General features: G+C 44.6%; 1 protein-coding gene across 2 annotated transcripts in view; it reads left to right on the top strand.

Moving 5' to 3' along the window:
* TEKT1 (tektin 1) overlaps positions 1-27,842 on the top strand; it is a 49,058-nt gene that overhangs the window by 15,138 nt on the left and 6,078 nt on the right. The window contains exons 1-6 of one of the 2 annotated variants that reach the window (XM_045199190.2): positions 13,935-14,021; positions 15,173-15,379; positions 21,693-21,858; positions 23,939-24,067; positions 24,598-24,741; positions 26,685-26,907. In XM_045199190.2, the coding sequence (XP_045055125.2) occupies positions 15,190-15,379; positions 21,693-21,858; positions 23,939-24,067; positions 24,598-24,741; positions 26,685-26,907 (852 nt within the window). In that variant the 5' untranslated portion in view covers positions 13,935-14,021; positions 15,173-15,189. Of the gene's footprint in view, positions 1-13,934; positions 14,022-15,172; positions 15,380-21,692; positions 21,859-23,938; positions 24,068-24,597; positions 24,742-26,684; positions 26,908-27,842 lie in introns of those variants that run through there. The other variant, XM_024564594.3, reaches the window with a different exon arrangement.

The raw sequence follows: 27,842 nt of genomic DNA, 5'->3' as shown, positions 1-27,842 counted from the left end.
AGAATAAAAGGAGAATAAATATATTTACGTTTTCCAGGGTTTGGCCCGGTCTGACTTTGCTTGGCCCACATAAATGCCAGCAGATAGGTATGGGTAAACCATAAACACGATTTATCATTCTCAACTGTATTTTAAAATGGAGCATTAGAAAATAGTCACTATGCAATTAGCAAGTTTACAATTAATATTTAACACAATTAGCAATTAACATCTAATTTTTACTGCACAATATTGATTTATCAGTATCTTTCCTAACTCATGGGATCAGGTGGTCATTCAAACCTCAGTGGAGGCTCGGCGTGTACCTGCACCCGTTCCCGTCGTCTTCTCTTGGAAGCTGGATCTTCCGATCCGGTGATGTGCTTCATAATCCCTCATCCAGAACCAAGGCCGCTGCTGTACCCAGGTCTTCTCTGCCTCAGTGGGAAAGTGTCCTTTACACAAAATCTGTTACATACAAAATGTAAAGAGGAAAAAATACCCTTTGAGTAAAAGAAGCTTTTTTCTTGGAAGATTCTGGTATTTTCATTAGGAAATACAATTCAGTTTAATCATATTTATAAATACTTTCTTGGCATTTGTTCACTTAAAAATAAAAACAAAGATTACGGAATGGTTGCATTATTTCAGGTGTTTTTCTCGGTATCGGCCTAACTTCATCTAAAGGGCAGTTTTCAGTGACTATAACATACCTTACTGGTGATATGTTATGCACTTTCCTACAGTTAACTCTAATATGAAATTGTTTTCTTGGGCATCATTTTCACAGAAGTTCTGCATCCTTCTCCCTCCGCAGCAGGAAGGTGTTTCCTCTAACTCAGTGAGTGAGTGGCCGGGAGAGAACTGCTTTCTCTTACCGAATGGACTCAAGGGCGGACTTTACTCTAGCCGCTGTGGGACAGCTGGCCAAAGCATTCTCCTGCCCTAGTGCCTGCCACTGGCAGCTCAGGAGATCCCTTGAGAGCATGCTCTGCGAGTTCTACACCTTCCGCAATGAGGAGATGGGGACAGATTAAAAAATACTTCCAGTTAGTCCTGGCTGGTGTGGCTCAATTGGCTGTAGCATTGCCCCATGGACCAAAAGGAGCAAGTTCGGTTCCTGGTCAGGGCACATAACAGGTTGCTGGTTCAATCCTGGTTGGGGCACGTAAGAGAAGGAAACTGGTTGATGTTTCTCTCACATCAATGTTTCTCTCTCTTTCTAAAAGGCAAAGAAAAAAATGTCCTTGGCTGAGGATTAAAAAAATATATTTCCAATTTCCGAAAGGCAGCATGTTGTTCTTACTCAAATCACTTGACGGAAGATATGCGCTGTTTACTTCCATTAGGTGCGCGATACAGCCAAAATGAAACATTAATTTTTTAAGTAAAGACAAATTCAAAATTGCTTGTAAGGTGAATAAATGGATTTAAGAGATTGTAATAATCTTTTTTTTCTGTGAAGATCACTGGGTCTAATTCTTCATTCTCTAGATAAATGGGGAATCCATCTGAGAATTAAATGGGAGCGGAAAAACATTTTTGTCATTCAGGGGAAGCACATCATAGGATAAGAACTGGTTATGAAGGAAACTTGTTCAGATGAATGAGCAAATTGGAGATGCCATCAGGGAAATTGAAATTATTAACAAATAACCAAACTGTTAAATTCTACAACTAAAAAAATACAACATTAGAAATGCAAAATCACTGGATGGTCTTAGAGCAAAATTGAAATGACAAAAAAAAGTCAGTGAACTACAAGATAGAACAGAAATTATCCGATCTAAAGAACACAGAGAAAATAATACTGGGAAAAAAAATAAGGCATATCTTTGAAAAAAATGAGTGCCCCATGGGAGAGGAATAGGCAGACCGGCAGTGGGAGGGAGATTTACTTCTCCCTCCACACCCTTCTATACTATTTACACTTTCAATCTGCAGCATGTATTACCTATTTAAATAGAAAATAAATACATACTATATTCATAAGCCCCAGCTGTACCCTGGTGGTTCTGACTGAGGAGGTCTAAGACATTTTTAAAGAAGTTTTCAGTTGATGTTGACATGAATTGCTTGTTAAGAACTACCGTCCTATGGTACATGCCGTTTGTATCACTTCTTTGATGCAACACACAGCCTTGTGAGTGAGTGTGCCTCTGAGTATGCCAGCCAGCATCTAAAAGGAAAAGGACATAACACAGGTATTGAGCACCCGCCAGGTGACAGCACTCTGTGTCTATTCTTTCCTGTAATCCATTTAGTGCCAGATGACGCCGCCGTCTTGAAGAGGAGGGACTGTTACCATCCTCAAGGCATGCTGGCAAAGCACCGTCAGGGATCTGTCGTGCTGCGGCAGTCATGGCTCCAGGGGCAGGACAGCCTGGAAGCAGGGCTGCTGCCCAGGACGCTGTTGGCTGAGGGGAGCAGCTTCCAGCAGAGCCCTCAGGGATAGAGGGACGGCATTCACAGGCTCGCCCATGTAGCCCACCTTCCTGGTACAGAACATGGTGCAGGACACCATATGGCCATAATATGGCCTGAGCCACAGACTTTGGAAGGCAAACATGGGCTAGGTGTCTTGCCAGATTCAGGAAAGGGCTCAGTCGAGCCTCTGACATTGTACGTTGAAAAGGTCACTCGGACTGCCTTGGAAATGACAGCCCGTATCTCGTGAGCGCATGAGGGAGGGCAGTGCTTGCGTCGTGCACAGTGGCTACTTTACAGGCTCTGGAGTCAGGTCCTTAAAATCCCAGTTTTGCCCAAGAGGATGCAAATAGTAAGAGGGGGAGCTGGGATTCCACTTACACTACAGTATCAGCGTCAGTGGCTGTTATTTTTCTTTTACTAAAATTATACATTATTGATTATGCTATTACAGTAGTTCTGATTCCCCCCCAACTCTCTCCACCCAGCACCCCCACTCCCTCAGGCAACCCCCCACCAATATTCATGTCCGCGGGTCATGCATATAAGTTTGTTGGCTACTCTATTTCCTACACTGTACTTCATATCCCCATGGCTATTCTGTAACTACCCATTTGTACTTCTTATTTCCTTACCTCTTCACCAATTCCCTGATGTCACCCTCCCATCTGGCAACCATCAAAACGCTCTCTGTATCCATGATTCTGTCTCTGTTCTTCTTGTTTGATTAGTTTGTCTTTTAGATTCAGTTGTTGACAGATATGTGTTTTTGCCATGTTATTGTTCATAGTTTTGATCCTTTTCTTAAATAAGTCCCTTTAACTTTTCATATAATAATGGTTTGGTGATGATGAACTATTTTAGTTTTCTTGTCTGGGAAGCTCTTTACCTGCCCTTCGATTCTAAATGGTAGCTTTGCTGGGTATAGCAATCTTGGCTGTAGGTCTCTGCTTTTCATGACTTTGAATGTGTATTGCCAATCCCTTCTAGCCTGCAAAGTTCCTTTTGAGAAATCAGCTGACAGTTTTATGGGAGCTCCCCTAAGTAACTAATTTCTTTTCTCTTGCTGCTTTTAAGATTCTCTTTTTATCTTTAACCTTTGACATTTTAATTATGATGTGTCTTGGAGTGGGCCTCTTTGCATCTATCTTGTTTGGGACTCTCTGTGCTTCCTGGACTTGCATGTCTATTTCCTTCACCAAACTAGGGAAGTTTTCTTTCATTGTTTCAAACAGATTTCCAATTTCTTGCTCTTTCTCTTCTCCTTCTGGGACCCCAGTAATGCAAATGCTGGACCTCTTGAAATTGTCCCAGAGGCTGCTTATACTATCCTCACTTTTCTGGATTTTTTTCTTTTTATTGTTCTGTGTGGTTGTTTTTTTCTTCCTTATGTTCCAAATCATTGATTTGCTTCTTGACTTCATGCACTCTACTGTTGTTTCCCTTTAAATTGTTCTTTATTTCAATTAGTGTATCCTTTGTTTCTGATTGTATCAGAATGGATTGATCATTTTGGGTCATTTTTATGCTGCTGAGGTCCTCACTAAGTTCTTTGAGCATCCTTATAACCAGTGTTTTGAACTGTGTCTCTGATATATTGCTTATCTCCATTTCATTTAGCTCTTTTTCTGGAGTTTTGATCTGTCCTTTCATTTGGGCCATGTTTCTTTGTCTTCTCGTTTTGGCAGCCTCCCTGTGTTTGTTTCTATGTATTAGGTAGAGCTGCCTTGACTCCATGTCTTGGTAGTGTGACCTAATATGGTAGGTGCCCTGTAGGGTCCAGTGTCACAACCTCCCCTATCACTCAAGCTGGGTACTCAAGGTGTGTGCCCTTTGTGTGGGCTGGGTACACCCTCCTCTTGTAGTTGAGCCTTTGTTGCTGTTGGCAGATCAATGGGAGGGATTTACCCAGGTTAGTCAGCTGTAAGGATTGGCTGTGACCACTGACCCCCAACCTCCACACTCCATGGAGGATCAGTTGTGCAGGGGCAGGGTGGTGGTGCTCTGATGTGGTCTGTAGCTGTCCATTGGGTCCACTGGCCCTGGGGTTCCCCAGGTGGTACAGGCCAAGGTCAGCCTCCACCTGCTTTTTGCCCAGGGCCACCCTGCCTGAGGTACAAAGCAATCTGAGATGGCTTTTAGTTGTGCTGGGCTTTGAGATTCCCAGGAGAAGCCAAGCTGTGAATCTAGGCTGGCTGCTGCTAGTGCTGGGCCTGGGGATCACTGACAGCAGCTGCTGCTCGTTTGAGAGGATTTAGGAATTTGTGCAGCAGGAGCCAAGACCAGCCATCCATATGGAAAAGCAGCTTGGGTGGGCCCGTGAGTTGGGTGGGGCAGGGTCTCTGGGGATCTTCAAGGCAGGTCAAACTATATTTGCCAGGTTGATGGAGTCTCAGATATGGCGCCAGCTTATTGGCTCTATGGGGAGAGAGTTTAGAAAAGGGACAATGGCCTCTGCTCACCGTCCTGCCAGACACTTCCATTTCTCCCAGTACACCACTGGTGCCTTTCAAGCTGCTACCCCAGTGCTGGAGCTCAGAGAGAGTGAGTCTGCGTAGGTGAGTCTGTGTGTGGGTTCTTTAAGAGGAACTGCTTGGGGCTCCAGAATTTTCTTCCACTGACTCAATCCCTACTCTTTTTCTCAGCCAGTAGTTGTGGAGATTTGTCTTCCTGGCACTGGGACCCTGGGAAGGGTCCAGTGGCACAGCCTCCCTTATCACCTAAAGGGGTTGGGACTCCTTGCTCCTAAGATATCCCTCCCAAATTTTCAGCCATCACATGTGGGTGTGGGACTAGTCCGTTCTCCATCTGTTCCCCTCGTACCAATCTGGATGGACGTGATTTCTTTAATTCTGTAGTTGTCAGACTCCCATTCAACTCAATTTCTGATGGTTCTGAGTGATGGTTATTCTATATTTCAGTTGTAATTTGATGTGGTTGTGTGAAGAGGAGAACCATGCTGCCTACACTGCCATTTTAACCAGAAGTACCTCTATTATTTTGCTTTATTTAAGAAAGTTAGCTGCATAATAATGAGAAAATCCTGCAGATAAATAGTACAAAGGATATAATTTTTCAGACTTGCGAATTCAGTGTATTCTCCAGCCAAAAACTGATTCTAGAGCTTGTAAGAATTAGTGGGAAAATTTGGTTTCAAAGTAGGCATACTCACAATCTCTCTCATTCCTTGTCATAGCTATAAATGTCAGACGAATGATACCCTAAGCTTAAGGAGCACTGAAGCTGGTTGGCTGTCTCGTGACTGCACTATTGCACTGTGACGAGAGAGCGCGTCCCAGCAGGTGGCCTGAGCCTTGCCCGGCATTGATTAAAGGCGGCACGAATGTCCTCACTAGGACAATTTCATATGAATAGACACACACAGGCCTGAATTTAAAAAAAGCTCTACTGAATAAACCCTTCCTAACCAAAGACACTTTTAGGTGTAGTTGAAAAATATAAAAATATGACCTAGCTGGTTTAGTCTGAGGTCTACAAAATGGTGGTTGGCTCCAATGAGCTAAATGGGCATATATGACACATCTGACTGTACATATTTTTATTACAGTTTTAAAAATAAAGGGTTTAAAATAAGTCAAACATTTGTGAAACCACTGAGACACCCCTGCAGAGCCCTGGAATTCTGGGGTTGCATAGGGCCTGTCTCATTTTGCGAAGGAGAAAATGAGGTCCAGAGAGGGGAAGTGACTGGCTTAAGGGGTCGGGGGCACGCCCCCGGACTGGAAGCCACCTCTGCACTGCTGGCCCCGGCCCGCCTCTCCGCCTCTCCTAGGCAGCTCATCTCAGGCTCTGCTAAGGGCCATGGTTGAGTCAACTGTGCTGCTACAATTGAAAGCCCTCGTTCAGGGTATTCTGATGCTAAAAAGTCGTCCTATAAAACCTGCTCCATTAAAATAATTGCTCCCTTTGGTCCAGGACTGTTATGTGCAGTTTTGGACTAGAGGTGCACTGGAACAAATGAAGAGGAGGCAGGATATGATGATGGAAGGCTAGAGCTCCTCCGTCAAAAACCAAGCTCTGCACACTGAATAAGACACAGCAGAAGGATGAATTTATCTTTGTAGGGCTTTTGACCTGCAAGCCTGGAAACTCAGGGTTACAGGAGGGGATAAATAGGGAAGTTATTTGGCTTTTTCAGCTGATTTGTTGCCTACTGGTCTCTTTCTTACTGGATCGTGGCAGTTGAATCAGGAGAACAAGGAAGATCAGAGACTGGGTAGTTGAGGATTGGCTGGTGTCCTCTGCTGATTTCTGAGAAGAGCTGTACATTCCTGTAAGGTCGGGTTAAGTGTCCTTTCTGTGCCTGGTTGGCTGTCTCCATTTGGTCCCTGACATGAGTGACTCCATTTTAGTTTGGTTCTATAGCTGTCATATGAAGAAGAGTTGAAGGAACCTAAATATTTAATCTGGAAAAGAGAATTCTTTAGAGAAGAAAGGGCAAATGTTTTAAAATACCTTAAAGTTACTCATGCATAGTAAAAATCAGATTTATTCTGAATGGCCCCAGATGTAAACTGGCATCCATAGATGGAAATTATAAAAAGGCCTTTCCAGCTCAGCAGCCCAAAGAAGGGAGGCTTTGGAGGTGATGAGTTTCCCATCACTGGGACTGTTTGAACACTGGCTGACCATTTGGCAGGAATGCTCTAGAGGGCATTTCAACATCAGATTGGACCAGATAACCTTTTAAGGGTTTTTTTGTTTTTGTTTTTGTTTTTGCCATTCCAAGGATCAGATTCTTTCAAAAGGTATCTAAAAAATTCAAAAGTAGCCCTGAGCATGTGGTTCAGTTGGTTAGAATGCTCTTCCATACACCAAAAGGTTGTGCGTTTGGTTCCTGGTTGGGGGTGGGGGCGTGTACCAGAGACAACCGATTGATGTTTCTCTCTCACATTGTTGTCTCTCTCTCTCTCTCCCCCCTTCCTCTCTCTCTAAAATCAATAAACATATCCTTGGGTGAGGATTAAAAAAAACTCAGAAGTAAGTATGGATTTAAAACCTACCAAAATTGCTTCCCAATGTTCTCTCATACAAAATGAAATAAAGATGAGTAGAAATATAGGTGAGTATTCTAGTACCATTTACACCAAATGCTTACAAAGTTTTAAGAAAAAGAACCATAAAATGTGCCTAGGCTATCAGAAATGTACATCAGAATATAAAGTGTGTTAGGATGAAAAAACTAGGTAATAGCAAAATGGTAATCAGGAAGGGCAATAAAAAATTATACTCAAATATGCGTTCTATGATCTTGAAGTATTTTAGCTTTTGATTATTGGAATTCATAAATGTATTGTATTCTTTAAAAAAACCCCTTCATTATTAAATCTACTCTTGGTAGGAGAGCCAAAGCAAACTTACAAAGAGAATTTGTGTCTCACAGCCTTTTCGATGTGGAGGAAAATCGTACGTAACAAAAAGTCAACCAACGGTCATTGGGTAACAAGTCAAAAGGAGCTAGCACAGTGATTGCTTTTACCGAGTCCTTTGTTTCCTGATATTAACGGTGATTTAGGCAATAGGACTTTCTCAGACACCCCAGCGTCACTTAGAAGAATTAGGCGGTAAGTCAGTGTTGCTCATTTTCATGCTGGCCAGAGAGCTCACTGGCGTGCACTCACTCAATGTGCTTGTATAGGCACACAGTCTGTGTCGTGAGGTTAGACACTGTGGCCCTGAGATTCAGTCCTCGCCCTCAGGGAATCCGCTCTTCAGCAAGGAGGATGTGCTGGGTCCAGGGTTCACTCCCCGTGAAGGCTAGTTAGCCTCGAGGCGGCCGTCTTACAGATGCTCGTGGGCTATGAATAGTGAGAACTGGCATGGTTTGCTGTGCCTGGTGGCCGTTCAGAAAATACCACTGGACTTGTGGCTGTGCTGTGACCACATGAAAGAAAGATGGCTGAGAGCATCTCTTAGTCCTGATTGGCAGTGGGAAATATGCTCTTTCAAAAGAGAAACATACACTTTACAGCCTCTTTATTTTTCTAAGGACCTCTTAAAGCATACCATTCTTATTTGGTAAGTTAGTGGAAGTTTAAAATTCCGATGAGAGATCTTAAGTTATCATGTTTCTTAACTGCTGGGTTTTGGTTTTGTTTGTTTGTGGGCCTTTTGTTTTTGTTTAAAAATAGAGCTATGTGGCAGAGGAGTAAGTTCCTGGTAAGGAGCCAGGACAGCAGGGTCTTGAATAGTCAGCTTCACACAGTGGCCTATGACAGCGATTTTCAACCCGTGTGTGGCAAGAATTTTTAAAACATGCAGTACCTGACTATTTAGTCAGGGGGCGCTGGCCTCTTTTCCCTTAGATTGTCAAACAAAAACAATGACCACAGGCAACACAACAATGGTGTCCAGTGTGAATGAATCAAAATCATACCTATTTTTTTGTCAGATCGGAAAAAATAAATTTTTTGTTGGGCTGCAAAATTTTAGTAATTAGTTTATGTGTGCTGTGAGATGAAAAAGGTTGAAAATCACTGGCCTATGATATCGAGGCTTAATAAATATAGAGAATGTAGAGAATACACGTTGATGGTTTCTCATCAATGAACTTGCGGTCCCCCTGTGAAACCTAAGGTAGAAAAGAATTCATATCTAACCAATACCTTTATGTGGAGGAAGGTTTTTTCCCCCTTATCCAGGTGCATTTCGGTTAGGGATGCTGATACAGATCCCAATGCTACTGGCAGTGCCACCGACACGCGATTCAAGGGTCATGGTGGCACTGTAAGACTTCAACAAGAATTTAATAATACCTGATGGTATTGGCTCGGGTAGCATTTTTGCATCCATAAAACACTCTCCAATCTTTGTCATAAGCTGGGCAGGACAGGAATTAACACGGATGAGGGAACTGAGGCCGTCGGTGGTCAGACACAGGCTGGGAGCCAGGCTCAGCCTCCGGCTCCGGCATCTGCCACTGGGCCGGCTGCCTCCACGTGCTTCCGCCAGGACTCTTTCAGTTTCAAAGGCACAATTTATCTCTGCCGCCACTGTTTCCACTCCCGCTTTTCTCTTGGCTGCCCTCTTTGTGTCATCTGTTTACTTAAATAGTTTATTATTATAAAGAGCTTTTATATCTTTAAAAAGAGGTAATATACTGTACATCTTTCAAATGAAGCTTATTCAGTGAAGTCTTTCCTCTCCAGACACAGGGCCAAGTAGGTCCCTTAGCAGAGGCAACCAGTGTTACTAGTTTTTCATGTGTCTTTCTAGAGAAATTCTATGTGTATACAGAGAATTCCATTTTATTTTTTTCTACCATAATAATGATAGAGTGCATATGTATGTATATATGTATATATATATGTATATATATATATGTATATATATACTCTTCTGAACCTTCCTTTTCTTAATGTGTCTTTGTGGTTATTCTGTATAGAAATATAAAAGATTCTTAATTATACATTTTACAGGTGAAAGGTATCCCACTCTATGACTGTTTTGTAATTCATTTCATTATGAAACAATAATTAAATTAGTTATGAAACTTTTGGTGGACACTTAGGTTTAAAAAATTTTGTTTTCTATGACAAACAATGTTTCTCTGAATAACCTTTTACAAACATAATTTTTCACAGGTGCAGCTGCATCTGTAAGATATACTGTACACTTACCATGACAAATAGTATGTGTGTTTATAAATTTGATAGATACAATATTTACTCATATAATAATAAACTAATTTACAAGATAGATGGTGTCGCTTGAGTCAGGGTAAGATAGGCCTAGATTACAAATGCCATCGAAAGGCAGGGACTGTGTCTTCTCGTCATCTCTTATCCTCAGTGACAAGCATAGGTCTCAGCCCTTCGTAGATGTTCAGTAAATATGCGGACGAATTAAAGAGTGCGTTAGTGGGTTCCGAGAATGAGTTCAGAGAGTGACCCACGAGTCCTTGTTGAGTGAATCAACGGGTGACTCTGAGAGCGAATGAGTTCAGCCGGGGTGGTCTGTGAGGCCGTCACAGCACTGTGGTGGCCCTTGGCACCAAGCATCTCGTGTTTCATATATTACTCTGAAAAACAAATCACGTCAAATTTTAAGTTTCTTCATAATTGTAACTTTCTTGCACAGCTTTTTAATTTTCTCAGCATTTCTGTTTGTTTTTCTTTTTATTGATCAGAAAAGATATAATTTCAGCCCACCAGGAGTATGTGGTTATACTTCTGGGCTATGAATCATCCAGTTTCTGTAATTCTTAAGGGCATCCTTCGAGCACCCCTCTGACTCTCAGTTATCCACAGTCCACAGCTCCCGTCGCACAGCTGTTATACTGAGGCTTCTTTTCGTCATGCAGCTGGGTCGGCTCCACTGCTTCCTGTAGTCAACGTCTTCTCTTTCTGGGTTTTCACTTTTGCTCTGGTAATCCCCCTCCCCCGCAAAGAGTATGTGCTCAACTTTCAGAGTACTATCTTGTCCAAAAATAGTTTTATTTAGCTTTAATACATGAGGTTTTTTTTTAAAAACTGGTTATAGAATTCCAGATTTGAAATTATTTTCTCTAGAATTTTGAAGACATTAGTTTAGCAACCTGTGTTATAGATGAAAAGGTGGTACCTACTCATTCCTTTCCTCCTTATTCTTTGAATTTAGAAATTTCACCAGACTAGGGGTGCATGTGAGAGAGAATTATTTCAAGTGGGTGTTTCAATCCAAAGACTTGCGTCTTCAGCTCAGGGACATTCTCTCTGCATCTCTGTTTGCCATTCTTACCTTCCCCGCTCTGAAAGTTCCACCTGACCAATATGAACTCTCCTGGGTTTATCCTTCTGATTTATTTTTTTTCTCTGGTATTTTCCATCTCTCGGAGATGTTTACTCCCCAGACCTGCACTCAGAGTGGCCTTAGCAGGCCTCTCACACAGGAGGGAGCCAATTTAGACCTAGACTCCCTATAGCTATTTACCATCAACTCGGTTTCCTAATTAAAACCCTTGAATTCAGGGGAGAAAGTGTCAGGACGTCAGGCCACATAATGAAAGGGCTTTGCACTAGGGACTTCTGGGGTTCACCGTATCTGGGTCTCCTCTCCTTCCTGGGCCCACAGGAGGACTATAGTTCCTAGCTCCCTGCTGGCCAGAAGTCGTGAATTCCGAGGAGTAATTGCACCTTTTAACCATTCTAAACATGTTCACTATGGAGTTGAGATTCCTGGTGTGATAAACACCAACAAAAAACCAAGTACATGGTCTTAAACTAACAAATCAAGCCAAGTATCTATAGGCTCATTCTTGTTGAGAAACTTGCTTTTAGGTGCGATTTTTAAAAAACAAAAGGTTAGATTTATCATTACTTTTATCTCTTTGTTTTTGATCAGTATTAAATTTTATGATATTGTTTTGTTTCATTTTATTTTATGGTTACTCTCCATCGTGCAAGTGATGCTAGTTTTCCATTTATGGTTGTCACATAAAGTCTCCCTTTAAAATAATTATGTTTACATGTAAAAATGAGTGTATTTGAAGAAAAACACCAAAATAATTTTAAAGGTGGTGCATGGTTATGTCAAAATTAAGAAGTTGGTACTAGAATTACTGAAGTTTAGGCAATATAGCTTTATTCCAACCAAAAAAATCCCCAGAATCACTTAAAAACTTCATGCACCTTGCTTGAGTATTTCTACGTTGAATATAAGCTTTATGTGCTTAGTAATATAGCCAATTCTAAGCTCGGTGCTGGCCAACTGTTGTACATTCCATTTACCCACATACCGGTGCCAGACAGACGCGAAGCCATTACCGGTGAGTTGTTGCACACTTCCTCTGTCCGAGGCACTCCTTCGCTGGCCAGTGTGAGGGTGTGTCTGTGTGTGTGTGTGTGTGTGAAATGTTTTTCTTTCGAAAATATTTTCAAATACTTTCGATTACACTTAAACTCCAGAATAAATAGCTGAAGGAAGAAGTGTTTGTTTGTTTGTTTTTTTAAAGCATATCGGGAAAGAAATGCAACGCCATGCAAGTTTAGAGCTTTCAGAGAGAACACCAGCTGAAGAGATGGTTTGACTCAACCTTCAGCTTTAGCTCTTGGGTGGAGGGTCTCAAGGTTTTCCTATGTACCCCGCCCCCTTGGGAAAGTTATATTTGCATACTGACACAAAAAACAATGGCGATCTATGATTATAATTCATATAGCTATTCTCATGTACTTTTGCCAATTCTACTACGTTTCCAACAGTTCGGAGAAATTTCCCCTTCTGTAAATTGGGAGGCGGCCCCGAGGTCTGGTCTGCAAGGCAGGGCGTGCTCAGGAAACCTCAGACGTTACTCAGCATTGGCTCGCTCCGTCAGGCCGCCGCCTCCTATCGCCCAAGTGGGAGAGGATGCCCGCCCCCCCCCCGCCCCCCGCAGCCGGCACCTGCCCGCAGGCCCGCTCGCCCCGCGCTTGCGGGAGCCAGACCACCTTCTCTAAGCGTCCGCGTTAAATTATTGCTGAGACTGGACGCGCGTCTGTTCCCGGCGGCTCGACTTCCCCACAAGGAAAACCGGGCACGTCGTCCTGAACCCCAACTCGAAAGCGTGGGAGTCCGGGTGGGGCCAGCCGACCCTCGCTCCTTACTTAGCTGCTCCGCTGAGGGGCGGGGAATATGAATATGCAATGCCAGCTCCTCCTCACGCTGTTGGACAGACGCTTTGTGATATTCCACCACGGTTCTAACTGCAGGAGAGGCGAAGGGGGCGGGCTTTGAGAGGCTGATTTGGGAAGGAGGTTGGCCTTGGATTGGCTGGTGTAAGGATGGGCTCTGCCACAGGCGCAGGAGATGTGAATTCCCACTTTCGATGTGTTTGAGGATGCGTCTACGCCTTTTCAATCCGTATTCTCCCCAGCTGTGTGTCTCCTTTAGTTTTCACACAGGGGCACTTTACAAGTCCAGCAACCATAAAGAACATATTCCGAGCACTGTGCTGTTAGTTGGGGGGCTCCGACTCACTCATTTTATAGATGGAGAAACTACTCCCGACTCCTAGCTTCGGGTCCTGCCACCACCCCGGGTTGGAGACAGACGACCGCCAAGGGGCCAGGCTCGGTCCCGGGGGCTCGGCACCGCCTCTCGCCTCCTCCTTCTGTACCCCTCCCGGCCGCGACGACCCCGGAAATCTCTCACGTCTCCTCCCTGCAGCGCCGGCTCTGTGGCTCAGTGTTCCTGAGCCTGCCTGCCGCTGCGAGGACCGTGAGGCATCATCCAGCCTAACCCCGCTGTACACCTGGGGAGTCCGAGAGCAGAGGGAGCAGCGCGCCCCGAGGTAACCCAGCCCGCTGCTGGGCCGTGGCTAGTCCTGTCTCCTGACTGCCACCGTGGGCTTTTGGCCGCTCTTTCCTGCTTGGTGTCCCGCGACTTCGTGATGAGTTGACTTGGCTGAGCATCGGGGGCTTCCACATCCCTTACCTGCTGGGGGCTGCAGAAATCCCGCATGCGCAGAGCCTTCCTGAGATGCTGCTTCCGGGCGGACCCCGCCCTCTTTGCCTATTGCCCTCACAGGTTGCCATGGAGACCGCTGCGTTTACCTTCCGGTAGCGCGAGAGCCGGGAGTTCGGTTGGGGTTAGGACGCTCCCAACTTGAGTTGGTGTGGTTAGTTATTTGTGCCGCGGAGGTAAGTACATCTGGTCCCACCCCATCCGCCCTTCATTGCAGCCCTCAGCTCCACTCAAAGCCTTGTGACCTTTGGGTTCAGAACTAATTGAGGTCTAATTTCGATTTCTTTGGAGGCTACTCAGATTTATCTAGGAGTCTTGTGTTAAAATTGAAAGCCCTGCTCAGACAAACTTGGGAGAGGCCGTGGGAAGGCCTGGACTAGGAAGAAATGGGGAGACTCCGTGTTGTCTCTCCGGGCTTAGTCGGCCGGAGTGCTCGGCCTGGTGGAGATCTGGTGTTTGAAGGGCGTCAGAGAGCCAGACACCCCTCCGGACAGGTGCTCAGAGTTTTCGGCAGGGATGCGGGCGGGGCAGATTTCAGGCCTGTCTGAGGAAGGCAGGTCTCACAATCTGAGCTGTGTGCCTACGAGGCCAGGTAAGTTTAGTCTTCCTGTTGCTGCCGGCCTCTGCCTGCTGCCTTCTCCTGTGTTTCCCTTCCCGTTCTCTCCTTTTCTTTGTCCTGGGAAGTTTTTAGATTCTTTTATCTGTCGAGTAGGCTCAATACCCAGTTGCCAGTTTAAAGATAATAACAATTGTTCACTTTAAAGAAAACCTGCCCGGGTTCATCTGTTTGTCAGTATCTAGCAAAATCGAACAGGACCCTCCAACACAGCGTGTCTAATGAGCCATAAAAACACACAATCTGTTCGCCAAAAGCCATGTATGCGAATCTTCACAGCATTCTCACCATAGGCCCCGAGCTGGAAACAACCCAAATATCCACAAACAATGAAAAGGAGAGATGAGTTTTGGTATATTTATGCCACTGTATACTACTACACAGCAATGAGAACGAGCAAACTACAATTATATGAACAACACGGATGAATCTTAGCAACATAATGTCGAGTGGAAGAAGTCAGATACGAAAGAGTACCTACTGTATGATTCCACTGACGTGAAGTTCAAAAACAAGACTAACTTGTAGTGTTGAAAGTCAGGACAGTGGCTACCCTGTGAGGGTAGGGCTGGGGAAGAGCGACAGGAAAGAGGTGTGCTGGCTATCCAGACGTGTTCGTTCTGTGTACAGATTATGATTTAGGCACTTTTTGGTGTTTAAAAAAGGACAAATTGGTTTCAGTTGATCTAAAAGAAGTTTCTCTTTCTTCAGGACTTTGGAAACCCCAAATGGCCAAGCTACTACAACCTCCACCCAAGTTCCTGCCCTTGGAGTGGCACATTGCTAACAAGAACCAGTACCACAGAGCAGAGGCCCAAAGGTCCCAGTCGGAGCGCCTGGTGGCAGAAAGCCAGAGGCTTGTGGAGGAGATTGAAAAGACCACGAGAAAATCTCAAAGTGATGTGAACAAAAAACTAGGTAAGACGACATGGGCGGTGTGCTTGTGACATGTCCTGACGGAACCGTCCGGTTTGTACTGTCATTCGCAGTTCATGTTCAGGAGTGGTAATGTGCTGTCTTGAAATATTAGGGAAAAACGTAAAATCTCTAGGTTCTGTGTTTAAGTTCATTGCCCCAAGATAGAGACATGGTAACCCAGCCTGTTTTTCAGCCATCCATCATCTACGATTTATTCATTTATTGACTTGATATACATTTATTGAGCATCTAAGAGCATCAATGGACTAAGTACTGGGACTATCACATGGTATGATTAGTGTCTACTTTTTAGGGGCTCCCGGCTTGAGGAGGAGAAAGACATGAACATGAATAATCAGAGTAGAACCAGATGGTGCTGGCGTAAGGGATACAAACGTAGGAAAGACTTCCTAGAGAAACATTTAAGCCGATTTAAAGGAAGGGTAATTTAATTTTCTCTTCCCAACTAAATCCTTAAAAACACTATGTAAAGGGCGGTGCCCTTAAATAAACAAACCAAAAATAAATATAATATTTCCCAAACGCCAAACAACGTTAAGTCAGAGGTGACAAAGGCGGGTGTCTGTGGTGGTTGGGCAGGTGGCACAGGGGTGAGGAAGACGCCCTGAGATGACCGGGACTGGCAAGGGTGGCGGCAGCTGGAGAACATGGGCCCCATCTAATGACACAGCTGCTACTCAACTTCAACCAGTTTTTTTCCAAGAAAGATTATGAGCCTGGTGTTGCCAAATTGTCTGATTTTTTAAAAAGAAAATCTGGAAAGCTGAAATTTTACCCATTTTTAAATGATGCCGATTGGTGTAATTGTGTTTATAACATTGGGCAGGATAAGCAGAAACACCTATGAATAAAACCTAGTCTAAGGATAGCTAGTTTTTCAACCTCCAATAAACCAAAGCTTCTTCAGGTCAGTAATATTAGGTGTTAGGCTGCTCCTGATGAGTTGATCCATATTCCTGACATCAGCCTATAGGCATTTCCTGTTCCTGTTCTAAATAATTGTGCAAATAGGTAGGTGTTAGAAATGAGGATGTTACCATTCATTTTTCACAATAATTGAGTGTCAGGCATGAGACCAAAGATTTCAAGGTCTGAAACTTAACTTCATTGATTCATTAACTGATTAACAAAAATCAACCACTTAGCATGGCCTTATAAACATCAGATATCTAGGAATTAACCAACAAAAGATGTGCAAGAATTCTACGCTGAAAAATGCAAAATGTTATTGAAAGAAATGGAAGGAATTGCATAGATTCAATGCATTGCCAGTCAAAATCTCAGCAAGTTCTTTAAAAAATAAAATCAGCAAACTGCTTCTAAAATTCATGTGGAAATACCAAAGGTCAAGAATGGACATGGCTCTCTTGAAGGACAAAACTGGAAGCTATTTATTGTAGTTTCTGAGACCCAGGAGAAAGCTATAGTAATTAAACCAGTGAGGTGTAGGCAAGGACAGACAAATTGACCAATGGAACAAAACAGAGAGGCCAGAAGCACACCCACACATATGTAGTCACCTGATTTATGGTAAAACAGTACTGCAGTGTAGCAGGAAAAAGGTGGCCTTTGCAATAAGTGGGTCACTTGGATATTATTATGGAAAAAATTATATCCTGACCCCTACCTCATATATATATATATAGTCAGTATATATATACACTGGTATCCACCAGTACAGTGTGTGTGTACACACACACACACACACACACACACATCTAGGTGGAATGCATATGGAAATAGGACAGGTAAAACAATAAAACTTTTGGTGAAGAACATATTTATGACTTCAAGAAGGCAAAGATTTGTTATTCTTAAGACACAAAATAACCAATCATAAAAGAAAAAATACTAAATTAGACTATATTAAAATGAAGAACCTTTGTTTATGAAAAGACTCCATTAAGAGACCAAGAAAGCAACCCACAGAGTATACATGTGTTCATATTATATATTCATATTACATGTATACAATATATTCATAATATACAAAGGATTTGTATTCAGAACATACAAAGGACTTTTAAAAATAAAGAATAAAAAGGCAGACGACTCAATTAAAAAAAAAAGGGAAAACCTTAGCAGACATCCTACAAGTGTGGAAATCTAAACAGCCAATGAACATATGAAGAGGTGCTCTAACTTCTAACTCCATTAGTTATCGGGGATATGCAAATTAAAATCACAGTTGAGATGCCATTACATACCCACCAGAATGGCTAAAATGAAAAAGGAGAGGAGGAGGGTGGGGAGGAGGAGGAGGAGTTGTTAAAGACAAGGGAAAAAAGAAAAAGACAAATAGACTAAGGATTGGAGAGGATGTGGAGCAACCGGAACTCGCATACCCTACTGGAGGAGGCATACATTGGAAAACTTACACTGTGAACACTGGAAGGACACCCGCTTTGGACAGCTTTGGCAGTACCTGCTGAAGCTGAACCTGTTGCACACACTTTGACCTAGAAGCCCCACTTTTACGTATAGACCAACACAGATTCTGACGTGTGTTTATGAAAGGTATATGCTGCAATGTTGAAATGCTCCTTATGACAGCCCCAGTCTTTAAACTATCCATTGCCCATCAGCAATAGCGGTCATACAAATGCCAGAGAGGCTGGGAGCTGAGCAAAAATGAATTTGAACTGGTGACTTGAAGGTTATTGGTGACCTTTGAGGTGGCAGGTCCAATAGGTGGTGGAAGACGCAAGGTGAGGGTGGAAGCCAATTACAAAATGTAGGTGGGAGGCTTCCGTTTACGTGATGGATGGAACACATGCATTAGTCTTTCTTTCCTGTTTAAATCCAACAAAGTAGTAGTAAAGGATTAATGAAAAGTATACCTCGAAGATGAGTCGGGGGCAGGGGAGCAGCACTAGATAAATGATGAAGATTTTGGAAACTGGAAAGCAAAAGGACAAGTAGTAACACACTCAGAACCTGCAGAAAGCCTGGATACGTAGAGGGTAATGAGAAGCTAGCTGATTCATGCTACAGATTCATACTGCAGAAACCTTGAAATGCTCAGAACTGGAAGCATCCAATTACCTCTGAAGCTGGAGATTCAGAATGGAGCTAGAAACGAGATTGGTTGAAAGTGTTTGCAGAGACTCCTTCTGAGTGTGGCTCTCCTTCCCTAAGCAGAAGGCTAAAAGCTCAAGGATTCAATGAAAGTCTACCAGTCCCTGGTTTGTAGGTCGCTGGTTGCCAAGCTTATACCTTCATACAGGGGATTGGAAGATTTCTCCATGGAGAAACTAACTGGTTGAAAAGGAAGATCTACAGATAATGAGATTTGGTGATTCCCTGATAGACAATAAAGCATTCCGGCTGACAAGCCCTGTCCCTGTAGACGGAGCTTCCAGTTAGCATTTTAGCATTTTATTTTTAAAGGTAATCACATAAAAACCAGCAGACATTGGAGGAAAGCCTGTATATAACATGACAGACACCAAAACAAGTAAACAATCAAACACACAGAAACTCAAGAAACAGATACGCGCAGAACAAAAGAAAAATTATATATATACTACAAGGTCCTCAGAAAACTTAGAGAAGACATCACATCCATGGAATAATAAAAGGGGTCTTAAAAAAGAGAAGAGTCAGAGAATGAGCAAGTGTTCTTAGAAATTAAAAATATGAGAGCAGAACATTTTTAAAAATCAAAGGAAACGCTGAGAGATAAAGTGGAAGAATCTCCAGGAAGCAGAATGAAAAAGGACAGAGAGAGGTCACAGGGAGGCTAAATATCTAATAGGACTTCCAGACAGGAGCACAGAGAAAACGGGGGGAGAAGAAATCGTCCATGAGAGAATGCAGTAAAGTTTCCTAGAACCAAAGGATCTAGGTTTTCAGATTAAAGGGGCATGCCTTGTGTCTGGCACAGTAATCGAATAAGGTTGATAGCAGTGTGAACTTTAAGATACTAAGAAAATAGGGAAGAAATGCTGAAAAGCTTTTCAGGTCACATACAAGAAATCTGGAATCAGAATGAAACTAGACTTCTCAACAGAAACTTTGGAAGCCAGAAGGAAATGAAGCAATGCCATCAAAATTCTAAGTGAAAATTATTTACAACCTAAAAATCTACACACAGCCAACTATAACCAAATGATGGGTAAGATAAATAAAGGCATTCCAGACTTCCAAGTTTTCAAAAATCTTACCTCACATGCACCCATTTGTTAGGAAGCTCCTGAAGGATGTGTTTCAGCACAATTGAAGAAGGAAACCAAGAAACAGGAATACATGAAATCCCGGAAAGAGGACTCCAGCCCGTGAGAAAGTGAAGGGAATTCCTAGAGTGACGATGAAGCGTAGTCACAGGGTGATAGCCACACGCCCAGCTGGAGACTGGAGCAGGAGGAGAGAGTGCTCCGGGAGAGAGGTGTCCAGCAAAAGAACAAAAGCAGTCGGTTACTGGATGGGTTTGAGAGGACATTTATACAGTAGCCCGCCTCCTACCCATGAGGGACATGTTCCCAGATCCCCAGTGGAGGCCTAGAAGTGTGGATAGTACCCAACCTTTTACAAGGGAGACCCCCCAAAATGGAATTTATTTTTGAAAATTGTGTATTTATTCTTACATGTTTAAACTTCAGTCACCTTCAAAGTACTCTCCATTTGATGCAATACACCTGTTGAGACTTTTTTCCCCACTGTGCAAAACAGTTTTTAAACTTGTTGATTTTGATGCTTTTTAGTGCTCCCGTCATTTTTTTTGCTTCACCTCTTCCATAGCGGCAAAAAGTTTCCCTTTGAGGACGTTTTCCATCTAGGTAAACAAAAAAATCACTCCAGGTGAGACTGGGTGAATAGGGAGGGTGGGGCATGGGGGTTGTGCTATTTTTGGTCAAAAACTACCGAACACTCAGCAGTGTGGGCAGGTGTGTTCGTAAATCACCCATCAGGAAATGGGCCGACGTATTGAGTCTTCAAAAAAATTCGCTGAAGCCAAATGCAGCCTCTCACAACAACGCCAACTGGTACACTGACACAGATGGATTCCTAGAACACTCACCGAGCAGGGGAAGCCTGCACTACAAGGGGCCCACTCTCCAGAAGATAATTCCATTGTTTTTTGGGGTCCCCCCTTGTATATACTATGTTTTTTCCCCATAGGTACATACCTTTTCACTGAAAGGAAGCACTTTACAGCTTCTCTCTGGCATGTCCTGATTGCCAGCATCTCTACTGCTCTTGTGTGTTGGGGCCACTTTAGGTAACATCAGGGTAACCTGAACATAAGCGCCGCGATGCTGCAGCCGTCAGTCCGATGACCGAGACGGCTACTAAGGAAGTGAGTGGCTGTCCGCAGTGTGGTGTTTTCAGAGTGGAGGCTGTGGACAAAGGGAAGGTTTATGTTCCAGGTGGGACAGAGCGAGGAAGTGTGAGATTTCAGAATAGTGTGCAATTTAAAACTTACAAATTATTTTTTCCTGGAATTTTCTATTTCTTTTTAGACCTCCGTTGACTACGGTAACTAAAACTGTAGACTGCAAAGCTGCAGATAAGGAAGCCTGTTGTGGTTCTATTAGAAAGTTTGAGGAAAAATTAGTAATACATATATGGAAAATAAAGCAAAAATACAATGATTAACCCTTCCAAAAAACCAAAAAGTTGTGTTAAGGACAGAAATTTATCATAGTATGCTACATAGTTCAGGTGTATGTAATAGTTTCATATTTACAATGGTACCAACAAGTATTGAATTGTTACTTAAGAAAAGGGTGATACAACTGTATTGGGAAGATGGAAGGACCAGAGTATGTTGTGAAAGTTGTGTAAGAATAAATAAATCCCTTCTTACCTTTGCTCACAGGAAATCAATAGATAATATTCAAGCTGATAATGAATACACAGCAGTGTAAGCAATGGCAGAAGAAATACTAAAAGTGTTTAGTGGTTGTTTCCAGAAAGTGGGAGTGGGTAGGGATCAGCCAGAGAATTCTGATACTTGTAATACTATTTGACTTTGCGAGTAATGTACATTTATATCTTTGATAAAATTAAAACTTAATTCAAACAGTGGGCATTGAAGAATTAGAATCAATGAGTGTAGAATGATCTTTGGATTCATTTGATGTTGAATGTAAGAAGATATGTTTTCCTTCCCTCCCTCCCTCCCTCCATCCCTCCTTCTCTCCTTCCCTTCCTCCCTCCTTCCCTAAGAAACTCTAAGAAGAAAAGAACAGGTCTCAGGTCATTTTGCAATAGCCTTCAAGTTTCTAATGCAACAGCTGGCTGCACTGGGAACAGATTAACCCTGCTGTAACTTCTCTGTGTGCTTCAGAACAGAGACTTGAGGAGATCAGATTCTGGAAGAAGGAGCTAGATGACAGACTTGAGCAGCTCGTTTATGTGACTGAAGATCTGCTCGCGTGTAAGACCAGACTGGAGAAAGCCCTGGAGAGCCTGAAGGAGCCCTTGCACATCACTCAGACGTGCCTGGAGTACAGGTAGGAGGGACGGTTCCCCCAGTGAGTCATCTGCTGTGAGCAATGAAGTGCTGGGCGGGGAAAGCTGACTGTGCGAGCTGGTGGGTTAGAATGAGGCAAATGAGCATGTGTTCTTTTAGAGCCTGAAATTATCTCGGCATGCCCGTGGTGCTGGGCAGCGGAAGGAGCACCAGACTGGGTTCATGTCTAAACTCTGCTCTTAACCAACTTAAATATAAGTTAGGCCTAGGTTTGGCTGTGGGTAATCAGAAAACCACAAAATAACACTGAACTTAAATAAGGTAGTTTCTTTCTGTCTCACATTTCAGGAGTCTGGAGACGGTTCAGGGGTGGCGTGGTGTGCCACAGTGTCAGGGCCCCGGGCTTTTTCCGTCTTGTTGCCCCACTGCACGTGGCTTTCACTCCGCGGTTACCTGGAGATTCAGGGTGGCAGCTGGAGCTCCAGCCACTGTGTCTACATTCCAGCAAGTAGGAATAATTAGGGTTTGGCATTCACCATTTCTACTTGTATCCTGTTGCCCAGAGCTTAGTCGCATGGCCACACCACTAGAAACCAGGAAACGGCAGTCTTTATTTTGGGCAGGCAGAGCAGATGCTACAGTTACTAGCGGACACAAAGTCTGCTCCTATACACACAGGCACACAGAAGCACTTTGTCCAGAGACCACTGTGCAAACAAACCTCTTTATTATAATTCCTTTCCTGTGAGTTCCGTGAGCAGGATAATCACTCTGGGCTAACGGCCACTTCCAGACCTGTTCCCTGTCTCAGTCCTAGATGGCGCTCCCTAACGGGCCTTCTCGCTAGCAGCATGGCCCCCTCCAATCCAGTGCATCCTCCACACTGGCTTTGGAGTGAACTTTTCTGAATGCAGATTTTTGCATGCTTTAAAATTAAAAAAAAATTGCAACCCTACACCTTGATACCTTCTAGATAAACTTCAAACTTCTTAGCCTAGCCACCAGGGTTCCTCGTGATCGGGCCCTCAGTGACCTTTCCAGGCCCATATGTCACCCCCAGCCATGGGATGTGCTTAGTGCTGGGCTACTTGCAATTTCCCAAACACACCCTGGCTCTGTCCACGCTGTTTCCTCTTGCTGGAAAGCCCTCAGTGAGCGTAGCCAGGACCCTCTGCAGAAACTGGGCTGCAGTCTCCCCAGCCACACATAGAGAGTTTGTGAAGCAAAGGTAAAATCACCGTTAAAGAGGCCAATATTCCAATCAGCTCAAATCTACACCTAAGTGTGATTAGAATGTAGACAGTTGCTAAGCTGATAAGGTGCTACTGTGTGTCTGGCACTGTAATTTCTGCTTTTACAGCTCATCAGTTCCTTGCCACCACCTTAATGAAGTTCTCATTATTATTCCCATTTCACAGAAGAGGAAACCAAGGCACAGATGAGATTATACAACATTCCCAAGGCCACACAGCTGGAGAGTGGAGAAGCCTTGCTCCCAAGTGCTCTCTGGCAGTGACTGGTCACTTTGGGGAGTAACATAATAGAGTGGTTAAAAGCACATATCGTATGATGCCCGCTCCTGTGCATTGGGTTTAACCTCGCTGAAACTCGGGTTCCTCACCTGTACTTGAAAGGGCTGATTAAGTGAGAACATTCATATCAAAAGCTCAGCACAACGCCTGTCACATAGTAAGTGACAGTAAGTGGTGGGGTCATATTATTATCATTAAAGCATCTTTCTGGATTCCAGTCCTTGTCAGAAAATGGAACTAGGATCAGGGAAGGCAACATACAGCTTTGAAATGCTAAAGCCAAATGAAATGTTTCCACTAAATAGGTGAGAAGGAAAAGGCTTCAGAACTGATGTCCAACCCGAAGGGGAAACGTCCATCTGTCATTTTTCAGACCAAGTGACCAGTCATTGATCAAATTTTCTTCATTGCACTTTGGACTTTTTCCCCAAGGCTCAAAGAGACCAACTAGGGCACCTCCCTGGCCATGTCGCCCAGGCAGATGGGGTGCTACTCTGACCAGCTGTCCAGATTAAATATCCAGGTGTTAGCGAATACCGAGATGCCTCCCTCCGCCTGCTGGATGACCTGCCGCCTTTCTCTGGTCAGGGAGAAGCGAGTTGGCATCGACCTGGTGCGTGACGAGGTGGAGCAGGAGCTCATAAAGGAGGCCGAGATCATCCAGGGGGTGATGGCCCTGCTGACCCGCACCCTGGAGGAGACGACCGAGCAGATCAGGTATGGCTGTTCGGGGCCACCTGCACGTCCCCACTGGGCATATCGAGAAAAGAGAGCACCCACAAACGCTGGGCTCCAAGGCACAGAGAGAACGGGGTTTAATAATCCTACAAGCACTTCCTGTGACCTGAGGTGGCTTGGGAACACTCAGGACGAGGCCTGGACAGTCTTCTGGTGGTGGGCGGGGCTGGAGCTGGGGCTGGGTCTCAGCCCCGACTATGAACTGGAGGGTACTGGAACTGGTTTTTCCTAGGGCTGACCTCTCTCATAGAGTGTGCCACAGTGGTGACATCAGAAAAGGTCATGGTTGGAGGAAGGATGTCGAAGTCCAGGCTTTGTTACATTAATTTGTCACCAAGCATCTAATGGTATACGTGGGGGGGTGGGGCGTGGGGTTGGGTGATGGCGGGTGGGGAAGTGCCGCCATGCTGCACCAGACCTAGCTTTAGCTGCATTTTCCAGGCCTCCCAAGAAATGGCAGGTACCACCTGGGCACTCCAGAGGGAGAAACCTTTACCTTCTCTTTTCAGGCTGAACCGCGCTGCAAAGTACAACCTGGAAAAGGATTTGAAAGACAAGTTTGTGGCCCTGACCATTGACGATACCTGCTTCTCACTCACCAACAACTCGCCAAACATCAGATACTCCGAGAATGCCGTGCGGGTGGAACCAAAGTGAGTGAGTCCTGGCTGCTGGCCTGGCCGTGCTGTCCCCCTCCCCGCTCTGTGCTGTCCCAGTGCCCCTCAGACGGGCAGGCAGGGCCTGGCGTGTAGTCCTGACCCTGGCTGGGAGCTAGGGAGAGGCGGTCCTGGGGCAGAGTCGGGCTGAGCGGCAACTTCCCAGAGGACAGGGCCGGAGGGTCCTTGGTCCTCCAGGTGGGCCCCACTTCAAGAAAGTCTGATGTAAAACCTTTAAACATTTGAAATGTGTTCTTTTACCTATTTTGCGTTTTTAACAAGTAAACGAATCTAAAAATGTAGAAAGAGCAAGTTAATAATTTTCCTCTATCCCTTTATGATGCTACCCCAGAGATGGCCACTATTACCTGTATGTGCATACAGACATATGTACACGCACACACACAATTTTTTAAAATTCGTTTATTGATGTGAGAGAGAGAGAGAAGCATTGGTTTGTTATCCGCTTACGGATGCATTCATTGATTGATTGTATGTGCCCTGACCAGGGATCAAACCCACGACCTTGGTGTATCTGGATGACGCTGTAACCAACTGAGCTACCTGGCCAGGGCAAATGTGATTTTGTTTACAAAAGTGAAATAATACTATGTACCTTTTCTGTAGCATCTAACTTATATTTTTCAATTAACATTTCATCACAGACCTAACTCATTATAATTTTTAAACTTTCTTGTTGAGGTAAAACATACGTGTAGAAAAATACATAAATAATAATAAACACACAGTTTAATGAATTATCATTGTTTTACCCCAACACTTAGCTGCTGAAAACACCAAACGTAAAATATCACTGTTTCAGTGGCTCAGGGTCCTAGGCATCGCTCAGTCGGCTCCCGTCCCATGCGGCTGTAGTTACACCGTCTTCTGGGCTGTGGTCTTATTTGAGATCTTGACTAGTTGGGGGTGGGGACCCACTTCTAGGTGACTTGTGTAGTTGTTGCAGGCCTTGCTGCCTGAACCTCACCCGCCCCCATCGCCCCCTACCCCCACCCCTGGGGGAAGCACTTGGTGGCTGGCTTCCCCTGAGTGGAGGAAGCAAGGGAGAGAGGCACTCAAGACAAAACCCAGTCTGCTTTTAGCCCATCCCCAGGAATGACCTCTTATCACTTCTGTTTGCGAGAACTGGGTCCATGAGTCCATCACACAGGGTGTGAATGCCAGGAGGAGGGGTCACTGGGGCCGTCTCAGAGGCTGCTGCTGGTCACAGTGAACAGCCCCGTGGAGCCACCAAGCAGGTCGGGAAATGAAACATTACCACCACCGGAGAAACCCCCATGCTGTCCCCTCTTGATCAGTAGCCCTACCCACCTCCCCAAAGGTAACCACATTCCTGATTTCAATAGCTGTGCCTGCTTTCATGATTATTAAAGGGCATCATATACTATCTATGTTTTATGTGTCAGTTTTCTTCCAATCAGCATTATTTTGAGATTCATCAGTATTGTTATAGAAAGCAGTTGCTTGTCAAAGTTGTAATTTATTTATATCAGTATAGACTCACAGCTTCCTATTTTATTCAGTGTGTTGAGATCTGTCACTATTATTATTTATTTTGATGCTCAGATTGTCTTTACCTGTGTGATCTTGACCAAGTTACTTCCTCTCTCTGAGCCTCAGTTTTCCTCATCTAAAATGGGGCTATGAAAATTAGCTCACTGGGTCTTCATGATGATTAAGTGTGATCATGTCTTTAAAGTGCCATCCTGGTGCCTGGCACAGAGTAGGTAGGTTTCCCCAAAGGGACAGTTCTTGCCACTGACAGACCACTGTTCACTCCGCCTGGCGATGAGGGAATGTTGTAGGTGCTTTCGGTGGTAAAGGTAGGGCTTGCTTCCAGGGGATTTCCAGGGGCTTGTCCCCGCCCACCCCTTCCCAGCTCCAGTGTTCTGTGAACAAATGCATGGGTTCTGTTCCAGCTCTGTGAGTCTGGAAGACTGGCTGGACTTCTCCAACACCAACCTGGAGAAGGCCGACAAGCAGAGGAACAACTCCCTGACGCTGAAGGCCCTGGTGGACCGTGTCCTCTCCCAGACGATCAACGACCTGCGCAAGCAATGTGACGTGGTGGACACGGCATTCAAGAATGGGCTGAAGGAGACCAAAGATGCCAGGGACAAGCTGGCTGCTCATTTGGCCAAGGTGAGCTCCCTGCAGGGAACATGGGAGAGCACACTGAGAAGGTTCACCGTGGAAACCGGGATGTCCTCTGGGCCAGGTGCTGGCCTTCTGACTTGTGAACCTGGTCTAACTGAGGAGGAAGGGCCCACCACCTTGCTCCATCGTGGCAGCAGGCTTTGGGGTTTTGGGGCCTGGAGTGATACTTGGGCCTCCTCTGGGCCTCCTCTGTCACTCATTGCTGCAAAGAACAGGCTATCTCCTCACCCTGGGCCTCAGTTTCCCCTTATGTGAAGAAATATGGAGATGGCTGATATGGTCTCAGACATTGTTTATGACTCTGAAGTTCCACGGGTAGAAAGCGACCAATGTCTCCAAACCCAGCTGCAACTTTGGGATTCTGGCTGGTTGTCCCTCTCAGTTATGCAGTGGTGTGCTGGTCAGCTGGCTCTCAGAAAAATAAGTCCATAGAAGTAAGTCCCTGATAGGTAGAATGTATAGGTTTCCATGGTGTAAATACTTTCCTTACGGTTGGTTTCAAGCTACCCGTTCAACAGTGGTCTGGCAAAGCCCCTGAGTATTTAACCATCAGAGCCCACGTGAGCCCGCTCCAGTGTCCCTCCCTCACCCGCAAGGACCCCTGGGTCCTGAGCATACATGGCCATTCCACACGCTAACTCAGGGACACTGAGAGGTTGAGTCCAGGGGAACAAGTGCTTGATTTGGACTGAAGATAGGTGGGTCCAAATCTGGTCCTGTGACAGACCAGCTGAGTGACTCCTGCAGATCAATCCCTCAAGCTGTCTGAGCCTTGTGCCTCACCCGTGACATGTGACAGCAACCCAACTCTTGCATTTTACTGATGGTCAAAGTGAGACATAGGGAGCAGAAGGGACCCCGGGTGGCAGGGCACATTGCTGGCAGCTTGGGACTAGAGCCTGGGCCTGCTCAACCCCCAA

Source organism: Desmodus rotundus, chromosome 9, assembly GCF_022682495.2.
Source record: "Desmodus rotundus isolate HL8 chromosome 9, HLdesRot8A.1, whole genome shotgun sequence".
NCBI classification, from domain to species: Eukaryota; Metazoa; Chordata; class Mammalia; order Chiroptera; family Phyllostomidae; genus Desmodus; species Desmodus rotundus.
The sequence above is the reverse complement of the archived record's forward strand: the minus strand, read 5'-3'. Positions and strand labels throughout refer to the sequence as shown.